Genomic DNA, 12356 nt, shown 5'->3' with positions numbered 1-12356 from the left:
TAAGGAAAGAATGGTATTGTATTTATTTTGTTTATTTATTTATTTAGTACAACGATATTATTAGTGGGTTAAATAACTAGATAATCAGTGATAATGAAACTTGCACCACAATGATTGCTTTCTGTCATTGTGATCATCTGCATATATATTTTCATATTAATAGGCCAATTGCATGTAGCAAGAGGCTACTAGATATATAAAGTCGCCACCCTAAAATGGCGAAACTTTCATATACCAATAATCCCCCTCCCTTCAACTCTTGAAAATAATAATTTAATAAGAAGAGAAAATAGTAAAAACGCCCCATCCCACGTTTTTTTTCTCCACGTATGGAAGTAGTTTTGCTGACCTTTTCTTCTGAATTTTTTTTAATCACATATTTTAAATTTAAAAAAAAAAAAAACCAAAATCAAAGAGCAAATTGCATGGCAATAGGCTAGTATATATTTAAAAATGAAGTATCCCCGAGACTTATTCCGCTTAAACAGAAACAGCAAAACCCTAGGAGGTAGAAGCCTATTGGATTGCTCTCATGGATCCTCAGCCAAAGCCAGTCTACTACATTTGTGGAAGTATTGATTTTCCTTTTTCTTTCTTCTTCTTCTTCTTCTTCTTCTTCTTCTTCTTCTTCATGAGGAAATACAAAAGAATTTCCGATGTTGAGTTATTGACTATGTTGTTGCAGAATGTGGGTTGGAGGTTCAGTTGAAGCCCAACGACTCGATGCAGTGCCGCGACTGCGGTTACCATATCTTATACAAGAAGCGTGCTCGTCGTAGTAAGTCCCTATACTTGTTCACTACATATTTTACCAAATCCCATCCACTAATTGTTATAATATTTGATTTCCCAGTAACTTATTTTTATTAGGGTTTGCGTCTTCGTAGTATGACATTAGTTCTAGTTTGTTGCAAAAAGTGGACATGGTTTTGCGTCCGGAATCCGTGTTTGTTCACTGTCAGCATTTAGTCAAACTTACTCTGTGATCGAACGTTAGCTTTAATATTAGCAGCTGAGCGAATTTATAAGTTAAGTGGTTACGAAGAACTTAGGAGTATTTATCAATAATTGTTAAAATTTAACACCTAATTTCATAAATGTCATTTTTTTATAAAATCTTTCAAATATATCAAAAAACTCACTTAAATAGACGTAAATATCCTCAAAATGAAAACCAAATAAATATAGGTGCCAAAACCATCACTCCCATTGTTGAGAGCAGCATTTTCGCACGCTCACCCTATTGTTTAGTTTTGATTGGTTTGTGAGGTTTGGAATAATTCAGAACTTGCTAATCGGAATTATAGATTAATTAGATTTGCGGGTAATCGAAGCAAGAATTAAATTGGAACGATCCTCTTGTGAAAACTGTTATTGTTTTAAATCTCTTTTCTCCAGCAAATTTAAGAGAAATTCGTAAGCATAATTAAATTGAAATTTGATTTCAATGAGTTAGAAACCTCAACTAATATCATGTTTGCTAAGATGATTGTACAAAGCATATTCCACTGAGACGATATTGTATCAACGTTAGCGATTGAATTTCAGCCATGAGTGGCAAATTTTCAAGTATGTACTCAATTAGTTGACTGTTGAACAACACCCGCAACTGCTCCACGATATTTACCAACTTCCCTCACCACCTCGCACTTTTTACAACGGTCTAGAGTAGCTCTATTCAAGTGTTTTGGATTTCATGGGTGTTTAGGTCTATTCACATGAATTTTTTGCTATATTTGAAAGTTTTTATAAAATGTGACATTTATGAAATTGGGTGTTCAATTTTAGTCACTATTGATAAATACTCAAACTCGAGTAGCTTTATTGGTGAATCCTTCCAGTTATGTGCTTGACTACTTTGATCCAATACGCCCAATTTAGGTTCAATCAGGTGTCGTTGTCTTATCGTTATTTTCTCAATTTTCACTAGGTTTTTATTAAAACTTAAAAACTTGGTCCAATTCACTCTGTGTTCGTCTGCTACTATCCTTTCGTTATAGGATGGTGAAATGCTTTACGTTTCATACGTCCTTTATCTTTTGTAATTAGTAGCTATTATCTTTGCAGTAATAATCACAAGGCCTATTACACCACAGGAACGGAAATTACTTGTAAGTTAAGCGATAGGCGGCACTGTAGGAAATAGTTATACTGATGCCAGATGGTGATATTGACCATGGTGAAATAAGCTTTCAGTTAGTTTTTCGAGTTCTGGCTTAATATGGGTTTATGTGCACTTAACCGATGGTGGTTAGCCCACACCAAGATGAACCAATATTACTATCTGATCACCGAACTTAATCAGCGAGAATACCAAATCAAAGTCCGGTAAAGCGTTGCACATTATTTGAATTTTGTTGAACTATCTGCTGTTCTCGCTAGCCTTTTGATAGCATGTAACTTGTGAGTCCAACGTTCCTACTGTTGGTGTTGTGTGTGCTTGTGTGTATGCCGCTTGCCTTCTCTCTTAATCTTACCTAATCTTTGGATCGTAACCTTCTATTTGAATCCAGTGGTTGCAAAATAATTTAATTTATTTTTAATATTTTAAGCTAAACAAAATGATAAGAATTATGCCTTTATTGTGCTAAACTTTTTTGCCTCAATTTTCTATGATGACTTCTCCTTCTCCCTCTTCTCCTTCTCCCTCTTATCCTTCTTCTCTCTTTTCATTCTCCTCGAACCCTACCAGGAAGAACAAGCCAAATGACATGTTGAGAAACCTTTGAATCTTGGCATATAAAGATAAGCTGTTGTTTGTATTAAATGGAAACACAAAATTGGTGGTTGTGGTCGCCCAATCATCTATTGTTCTCTATATGGCAATATTCAGAGATTGATAACGAATCATGGTTGTTTCTGTAGTTATTCAGCTTGAGGCGCGCTGAAGAAATGCACGCGGAGCTCTCAGCATGGCAGCAGATGACGTGAAACGAAGATGTCGCTTAATTAGGCCCCCTTCTTTCAATAACGAGACTTTACTCCGGCAGTGTAATCTGATTTAACAAACGCAGCCTTAGTGGCATAACAAGCGCACATATTGATGGGTAAATATAACGTTTGACAACGATTTGAACATCGAGACGTCTCTTTGGAGCATTTAACTGAGATATGGTTTGATAAATATTCAATTTCTTTCAAAGATTCTCAATTTTGGTTTCTAATTCATTTTTTTACGCCCCCATTTTCTCCCCCTACACATTCTTCTTTTCTAATCTTTAGGTTGAATAATTCAAAGTAGAATCGACCGCAGTGTACAAAAGATGAAAATGGGCTTGTGAAAATCATTTTCCGAATTCAATTTTGTTGGCCCTCACCAAACAAATGTATTCGGTGGTATTCAGCTGAAACCTTATAGGGTCACTGAAAAACTGCAGAATATTATTAGTAGCTCCACTATGAACACTGGAGTTTGGTATCAGACGTAAACTCAAGATGTGAAGCACCCTACACCATGCTGCATCCTCGACGGTTGGGGGAGTTGTGAGGTTGGGGATGGAAAGTTAAAAAGGTAACATGCTTGTTTAAACCATCAACTATAAACAGACTTAAAACTACAAATAGCAGAGACGACTATATATGTACAAACTCGCATAATCATATTGATGGACTGGCCCTCTACCGGTTTTCACTTGTGTTCGTCATGATACATATTGATTGTTCTTGTTTATATTCCTTTTAGACATGGATCGGAAGAGAAAGTGGAAGATTGTGATAACTCTAACTGCAATAGAGTTAGAAAGAAACGACATTTCTGTGCGTCAATGATATTGTTAGCTGTCATATATGCTATCACGACCTAGTACTGTGAAAAGTTATCTTAAAAATCGTACTCTTTCTAGACAGATCCTCGTCTGAGAGCGATAGATTGATTTATAAATCATAGTGATATGACGTGTGTGAACGAGCTTTGAATGTATAGAAGAACCTTCGGTATATTGTGTGAGTTGCTTCGCACTCATGGAAGGTTGAGGATATATGGTTCAGTATCTATAAAAGAGTAAGTTTGTATTTTTCTACACATTCTTCCCATCATGTAAATAATTGTTGAAGTTGCATTTTTAGGACTGTTATAATCTCTAGTTGGATTTTTAAGAATTTTAAGACCGAAGCCTCGACATGTGATCTGTAGAAGATGGTATTGTAGCACCCACCCGGAGCTAGCAACAGGCGTCATCTTCAAGCGATCAGAGGATGAGTCACACATGACTCTCAAACTATCCGACCCACCACTGCAGACATGAAATCCACAACTGTAGGAAGGACTGAGAGGAGCACCAACAGCGAACGGATACAAAAAGACATCAAAAGCAGATAGTCCAAAAATAAAAACAGCCGATAAAACCTTAATCCCCATTAAAAAGAAGCAACCCATAGCCAAATCAAACCAAATATGGCAAGCAAACCCAAAGCAAAAATCAAATCTTAAAGTGCAGCAATTGAAATTCCAGATCGGTTCTGAAACTTTAAGATCTAATTTTTGGTTAAGGGATAGGGAAGATGGTGGGGACGAGCATGGTTGACAAGGACTGATGTGTGGGGTGGTGATGGAAATATGGAAGGGCTGGGTTTGAGGGAGAGGGGCTGCAAAACAGGGAAAAAGGTGACGAAAGAAAGCAAAAAATAAAAGGAGAAAACCCAGACCTCCGACTCTCAAAACGGCAATCAAGGGGAGAAACTGAAGAAAGGGAAGAAAAATGGGAGAGAGGGTGAGAAAGCTGGAAAATGCAGTGTTGCATAAATGGAAATTTAAAAATACTAATAAATATTTTAAGTCCAAACCAGTCTTGTACCAAGCAATAGACTGGATTTAATTCCAATTCAGCTCAATGTTTCACCAAACAATGGACTCGGACTCAAAGCCTAACCAATCATTTCCAAACTAATCCTATCCCTAAGGCCTAATCTCATCCAGTCCACCAAACGAGCCCTTAATGTTTGTCCTGACTTGGGAGGATGGTGGGTTTTGCCTCATCAAATCCTACATCCTTTGTGCACATTTGGTATGAGATGTGGTTGTGAAGATTAAATTGAATTTGAGTTGGATTTTTAAGTTAGAGCTTATTCAACCCCCCTCTTCTCTGTTCTCTCTTTTCCAGGTTGGATTGATACCATCCTAGAACTTTCACAAGTATTCAAGTAATTCGGTAAGAGTTCATTGGAATGCTTTAATAAGAGTATTAAGATATCTTACTAGATTAGAAGGATATAGTGTTGCAAATTGGAATTTAGTGAGCACAGATAGTAAGTCCACATGTGGATATGTATTTACACTTGGTGGAGGAGCTGTGTCATGGAAATCATCTAAGCAAACATGTATAACATCTTCAACAATGCAATTTGACTTTATAACCTTAGATACAATTGCAAACGAAGCATAATGACTTAAACATTTTTTGGAAGATGAAATATGGCCTAAGCCTGTAATTGCAGTATGTATACATTGTGACAGCATGGCTGCACAAGGTCGACCCAAAAATGTTGAATACAATAGCAAGTTGAGACATATAAGGCGATGACACAGAACTATTAGACAGTTAATAAGAAATGAAACAATTTCCATTAATTTACTATATTAAATCAAAAGAGAACATTGCCAATCATTGGACTAAATGCCTACCAGAGGATCAAGTAACATTTACATCAAAGGGAATGGGTTTGAAGCCAATTCAATGAGTTAACACCTGAGGGAAACCTAACATAGCTAATTGAAGATCCTATGGTCTAGGTTCAATAGGCAAACAAGTTGGAGAAAAACAATTTGAGGGTGAATAATTATTCTTATTGATGTTAATATCTTCTAGTTAAGATAAATATAACAGGATATTCTTAATTACCATTATCTATATGAGAATGATGTGGGGTCGTATTTTTGAGAATTGTTGTGGCTACACTTCTCCAAAGGTCTCATGAAATCAAGATCTGTTCATGACCTAAATGAACACAACCGTATGAATTTGAAGTGTGTCAAGATGTGATATGTGTGATACTTATTGCTCAAATTACTACTAAGAATGATTAGTTCAAGATATTAAAATTCACTGCTTCATTTAGTAAATCCAATGAGTACTCAATAGAGAAGGCTCAAGTTCAAAAGACACATATTACGATGCATATCAAATCTAAGTTCTCTGAAATGATGTTATGTTAATAATTTATTTAATATCTTATTTTCCATTCAGATGGAGGTATTACTAGGGTTTGAATAGAAAATGGGGGTTATTGTTGAAACCTATGGGGAACCCATGGACCTTGGGCTTAAAACCCGAATCCATTTCAGCCCACCGTTTACACTTCCAAATAAAAGGATATATATTTAAAAGGACGAATCCCCGCGATTATTTCCCTGAAATTGAAACAGCAAAACCCTCGAAATTAACAGCCCTATTCGAGCTGCTCCCATGGATCCGCCGCCGCCAGAGGCCGTCTACTACATCTGTGGAGGTATTGGTTTACTATTTCTTCGTTCTTCTTCTTCTTGAGGAATTACATACAGAAGAATTTCAATTTTTAAGATTAAATTAGGGTTTTTATGTTGTTGTAGATTGTGGGATGGAGGTTCAGTTGAAGTCCAATGACGTGATTCAGTGCCGCGAGTGCGGTTACCGTATCTTATACAAGAAGCGTACTCGCCGCAGTAAGTCCCTATATCCGTATATGCTTTAATTGTTGCAATATTGATTGATTTCTCCAAAAGGTGATTCTCTGAATTTATTTGGGGACTGGATAAACAATTCTCAGTAATCGATTTTGGATTGACAATTGTGGATACGGTAGAAGGAGTCGAATTTTTTAGCTTACTGATTTTTTTTTCTAGGGTTTGTGTCACTTTTCGAATTTCAGAGTGTGACTAGTTTGCTGCAAAAGAAGGACTTGGTTTTGGGTAGGGAATTTGAGTTTTTGCACTGTCATTATTTAGTTTGTATCGATTAAGATTATGTGACGGAATGTTTGGCAGTTGAGCAAATCCATAAGTCAAGTTTTATAGCTGAACTGAATCCTTACCATCCTTAAGAAGGGTTAATCATTGCATTTCCACCCAATTATTTTCTTGACTACTACTCTGATCCAATAGTCCCAATTTAGGTTTGATCAGGTGTCACTGGGGTCTGTATGTCCTATCCTTTTGTTATTTTCTCAGTTCATAGGATTTCACTAGGTTCTTATTAGAACTTAAAATTGGGGTCCACTCTTTGTTCGTTCGGTTGCCAAGCTTTTAGTATAGGATGTAGAAATGCGTTCTTCATCTTTACTAATTAGTAGCTGTTATCTTTGTAGTACTAACCAAAAGACTTATTACAACATAGCAACAGAAATTACTTGTAAGTAGAGGGATAGGCGGCACCGGCACTGTAGGAAATAGTTATATTGATGCCAAATGGTGATGTTGACCGGAGTGAAATAAGCTTTCGATTAGTTTTTTGGGTTATGGCTCTAAGGATTTAGTTTTATGTGCACTTAACAGATTGTGATTAGCCTACACCAAGATGCACCAATACTACTTTTTGACTCAATCACTGAACTTAATCAGTGAGAATGCCAGACCAAATTTTGGTAAACAGTTGCAACCAGTTATTTGACTTTTTTCAATTCCGAAACCGAAATCCATAAAAATATGAAAAAATTCGATAGGAATTGGAACGTATTTAATATTCTGAATCCTATAATTCTGAAACGTGCATAACTTTATTACATACATGTAAGTATGTATTTCCAAAACTTTTTGGATTGGAATTGGAAGCATGTAGCATTGTTGAATGTGTTCTTGCTAGCCTTACGATGGTGTATGACTTGTCAGTCCAAAGTTCCTTCTGCTGGTCTTGTGTGCGTGTATTTTTGTCTTTGCTGGTTAGGTAAATCATCTATCTCTCTCTATGACGACGTTCAAAGATTGATAATGACTAATGGTTGTTTCTGCAGTTGTTCAGTACGAGGCGCGCTGAAGAACCCAGGCGGGGCTCTCAGCATGGCTGCAGATGACGTGAATGATAGATGGCGCTTGTTAAATAGCGCCATGCTTTATACAACTTGTACTGTCCTAACTCGAAATAGCCCAATCGGGCAAGGTGTGTAATAAACGCAGCCCTTAGCGGCATTGAGATACCGGAACCCTAAACGTTAGTAACATGTCCGTCGATTATGTATCGAGTTATATATTTGAAAGGAAATGATTTGCACACCCCCTTTTCTTCACCTGTGCATCTCTCCTCATTTATAGCCTTTAGATTGACCAAATTAAAGAACATGAAGTAATACGGGTGTGCAAAAAGTGAAAATGAGTTTTTGGAAAACGTTTCCTTATTTCAATTGAAGGTTCAAAGTTCGAACCCAGGGTTCCTTTTTGTTGGATGGTCATCGGAAAACATCTGAAAAACCTCAATATGTCATGCTAATTTGGGGTTGCTGTGATGTGAAAAAAAACCTCAATATGTCATGCTTTTTGGTGAATTGTAAAATCTATTAAAATCATTTGAAATCTACTGCTTAAAAAAAAAAACCTTTTAAAATCCTCTGAAATTCAAATTGACTACACCCTCAATTTTCCTTGCAAAAAGGTGTGAACTTGATTAAGGAAGCCATAGACATGCACCTTCACATTTAAATCTCAAAAACCAATAACTACAGCGTTATGATTTGGATCTAATATGTAACAGAAACTTAGACCAATCCTTTCCAATGGGAGGACTTTCCCTGCATTCATCCACCCCCTCTTCCTGTTTCAACTCAAATCGATTACTACCACCTTTTCGATTCATTTCTCGGACACCCGAGCAAGAATATGGATGATCTGTTTGATGGGTTCAGGGCATAGAAGACTCAATGACTCACTATCCATCAGTGTTTCTTTATTTCTTGCAGCATTTCCACAACCTTCTTCATTTTCGGACGTTTGGCGGGTATGCTGTCAGTGCAGAGCAATGCAATCTTCAGTGCTGCAAGCATTTCTTTCCTCCAACCGAAGGACACTGTGCTCAGCCTTGCATCGAGAATCTGCTCTGGGGTTTCGCCTCTTGCCGGAGCATTATGCACCCACTTCACCAAATCTACCCCCTCATCAAAGGCTTCATCTACTGGTAATTTGGTTGTAAGGATCTCAAGCAAAACAACACCGTAGCTATAGACGTTCCCGGGCGCTGTAACTTGCATTGTATATGCATATTCTGATGACAGAAGAGAGGAAAAACACTAAACTAGATTAGAACACTAATAAAACTACCAAGTGAAAGGGATGAAGAATGAACTGTATCAAAAAATATACCCGGAGGAATGTAGCCAAAGGAGCCTGCAACTGCACTGATACTGGCTGTGCCTCTGGTTGGATCCAAGAGCTTCGAGATCTCAATCTCTCCAACCAAAGGCTTGAAGTTAGCATCCAAAAGAACATTACCAGTAGAAATATCGAGGTGGATAATCGCCACATGATGAAGGAAAGCCAATCCTTCTGCTACTCCAATGGCAATAGAGAGTCTTTTGGGCCAGTCAGGTTCATATTCGGGCAGCTTGGTGGATTCATGAAGAAGCTGAGATAATGTCCCATAGGGCAAGTAATGATGCAGCAAAAGAGCAACATCCTCGTAAATAACAAATCCGATAGGACGCACTAGGTTGTCATGACAGAGTTTGCTCAACCTTTCGAGCTCTCGAATCATCTTGTTCTGGTGATGAATGATTGTCCTGTCCATAGATTTCAGTCTCTTCACTGATATAATCAGCCCCGACGGCATAACAGCCTTGTAAACTGTGCTAAAAGTCCCGGTACTGATCTTGTTTGAATCCTTCATGGTTGCTTTAACAGCACAATCAAGATCTATTGCTTGTTTGAGATTCTCAACAAAGACATTGCCAGCTGCTATCACCGGTAGGTTGTTGGCTGCCTCGTCTTCAGTCCCTGCAGCTTTTTCTGCCTTCTCCTGTCTCTCTCTGATCATAAACAGCAGGACAACAATGGTTACCGATATAAAAACTGCCAAACCAGAACCGATAACTGCCAGTACAATCCTGTAAGAAACCCTGTGATGGTAACTTGCACGGTCACTACCATTAGAATTTGCACATAAGGAGCTCAGTGGTTCTCCACAAAGCCCTTTATTCCCAAGAAAACTAGCATTCGGACTCTTCTGGAATGGCACGAATGTTGGTATCGGGCCAGTGAACAGATTGTTTGAGAAATTAACCTCTATCAAGCTTAACATGCCCTTGAGTGCAGTTGGAATGACATCAGACAGCTGATTGTTGGAGACATCAAGAGAAACCAGCTTATCAAGTTTCCCTAAATCTGCAGGAATAGGTCCATGGAGATGATTGAAGCTTAAGTTTAAGGTAATCTGCAAGTTTTTGATATGACCAATTTCCGGAGGGATACTGCCAGTGAAATAGTTTCTTCCCATCTGCAACTCAAGCAGTTTAACACAGTTTCCAATCTCATGAGGTATTTCACCCCGTATCGAATTCTGACCCAACAGCAAGTATTGCAATCTCGACATGTTGCAGATATCACTTGGTATGGTACCATTGATTCTATTATTGGTCAGATCAAGCTTGTTAAGATTCTTGCAATCGAGAATTGATTTTGGAATATCTCCAAACAGACTGTTGTCGGAGAGAATTAATTCCTGCAGATTCATGAGCTGGCCAAGCTCCGGAGGAATTCTCCCGGTAAATCCATTTGAGGCTAAATTTAAGAGGGTGAGATTAGAACACTTAGAAAACTCTGGAGCAATCTCACCAGAAAGATTGTTATTGTCAGCCTCAAAGTATGTAAGGCTACTAACATTCCCAATTGCATGAGGAATGCTACCTACAAGATCATTGTTACCAATTCGAATACTCGAAAGGCTACTGCAGTTTCCAATTTCTTCAGGAATATCTCCACCTAGTCTGTTTTGGGTCAGAACCAAAAACTCCAGCTTCCCTAAAGCAAAAATGCTTTTGGGAATTGGGCCTTCTAGCTGGTTAGAATGCAGATTCAATGATTCGAGCCCAGACAGCAACCCTAGATTATCTGGGATTTTACCCTCCAATGCATTCTCATAGGCAGTAAAAACTCTCAAGTTGGTGAAATTCCCCACCCACATAGGGATAACACCACTCAACTTATTACTTGAAATTTGAAAATTCTCCAACTTTTCTAGGCCCTGAATTTCATCAGGTATTTTTCCTACAAGAAAGTTATTGGAGAGGTTCAATGATCTAAGGTTTCTGAGTTTACCCAGCTCCGGCGGAATTGAACCTCCGAACTTATTCAAAGACAAATCAAGAAATTCAAGCTGTGACAAATTTCCAAAAGCTGAAGGAATTGATCCATGGAAATCATTGTAAGAGAGGTCAAGCCTCTTCAGAGCTTTGAGCTCAGAAACAAGAGTCACATTACCTCGGAGGCTGTGGTGCGAAAGATCAAGCTTTTCGACCATAGAGTGGTTCAACCCGCATCCAACGCCGGGCCAAGAGCAGTAATCTGAGCTGTTGCCACCCCATCCGAGTACTCCGAGCTCTTCGGTAATGGCGAGCAATGTAGCTTGATCATAAAGCTGAGCAGCCACAAGGTGGGACTCGGATAGAAACCCAACAAGAAGAACACAGAACAAGCACAAAACCACCATATTTGGGTTGTCTGGAACACTTCCCTGTGGAAAAGAACTCAACTTTCTTCTCCAAAACCCAACTTTTTTTTTCTTCAATGATTTAGTATTCAGCTTCTGAACTTGCAACCAAATGTCAGTTTTTCTTCTTGCTCAGAGAATCAAACCCACCATTGAAGGTACTCGCATGAAAAACCATGACCCCAAATCAGCTGTCAACTTTTTTGAGAAAACCCATTTCAGCATTGCATCAGAGAGCAAACCCAATCCCTTAATTTGTAGGGGTATCCCTCAAGTTCAAGAGGAACAAGTAAAAAGAAAAGCACACCAATCAAGGGGGTTTTTTTTTCAGGGTTGGAACTGATTGAATACCCAAATGAAAGGAAGAGCTACTGCTACAGTAGAGTGCAGAGAGAAAAACAGAGGAAGCAAACAAAAGAGGTAAGAAGATGATTGAATTATATATGGAACATGGGTTGTGATTTTCTACATGGAAAATGCCCATATCATATCATTTTACTTGCAGAAAGAGAAGCCATGATTGCACAACCAAACAAGAAAATGGGAGAAAGAGTAAAGAGTAGAGTAGAGAGAGAGAGAGAGAGAGAGAGAGAGAAGGGTTTGTGTGTCTGAGACTCTGAACTGAAGGGAGTAGAGGAATAGGGAAGGAAGGGAGAGAGAGGGATGAAATTCTTTGTCACGTAGGCTTTCACGAGAAATGGGCAGTGATGAGTGAATGAACTGCCTGCATAAGGCTTACCTGGCCCCTACTGCGCA

The 12356-nt window shown here is 38.4% G+C and overlaps 2 protein-coding genes and 1 long non-coding RNA gene across 3 annotated transcripts; 2 read left to right on the top strand and 1 right to left on the bottom strand.

Annotated features, from left to right (window-relative positions):
* Positions 1–487: 487 nt before the first annotated feature.
* On the top strand, positions 488–3124 carry LOC148691363 (uncharacterized). The gene is made up of 3 exons (XR_015955455.1): positions 488–572; positions 686–778; positions 2866–3124. It is a non-coding gene; the product is annotated as an uncharacterized LOC148691363 (long non-coding RNA).
* Positions 3125–6285: 3161 nt separating this feature from the next.
* Positions 6286–8179, top strand: LOC137713121 (DNA-directed RNA polymerases II, IV and V subunit 12). Its single transcript, XM_068452380.2, has 3 exons — positions 6286–6444; positions 6545–6637; positions 7921–8179. The coding sequence occupies exons 1-3, from the start codon at positions 6402–6404 to the stop codon at positions 7941–7943; spliced, it is 159 nt and encodes a 52-aa protein (XP_068308481.1). The 5' UTR covers positions 6286–6401; the 3' UTR covers positions 7944–8179.
* Positions 8180–8539: 360 nt separating this feature from the next.
* On the bottom strand, positions 8540–12356 carry LOC137713730 (leucine-rich repeat receptor-like tyrosine-protein kinase PXC3). The gene is made up of 2 exons (XM_068453072.2): positions 9260–12356; positions 8540–9161 (listed from the first exon to the last, which is right to left on the bottom strand). The coding sequence occupies exons 1-2, from the start codon at positions 11598–11600 to the stop codon at positions 8836–8838; spliced, it is 2667 nt and encodes an 888-aa protein (XP_068309173.2). The 5' UTR covers positions 11601–12356; the 3' UTR covers positions 8540–8835.

This window comes from Pyrus communis, chromosome 14 (genome assembly GCF_041283825.1).
Source record: "Pyrus communis isolate YQ-2024b chromosome 14, ASM4128382v1, whole genome shotgun sequence".
Classification (NCBI taxonomy): Eukaryota; Viridiplantae; Streptophyta; class Magnoliopsida; order Rosales; family Rosaceae; genus Pyrus; species Pyrus communis.
Note: the sequence above shows the minus strand (reverse complement) of the source record. Positions and strands in the feature narration are given on the sequence as shown.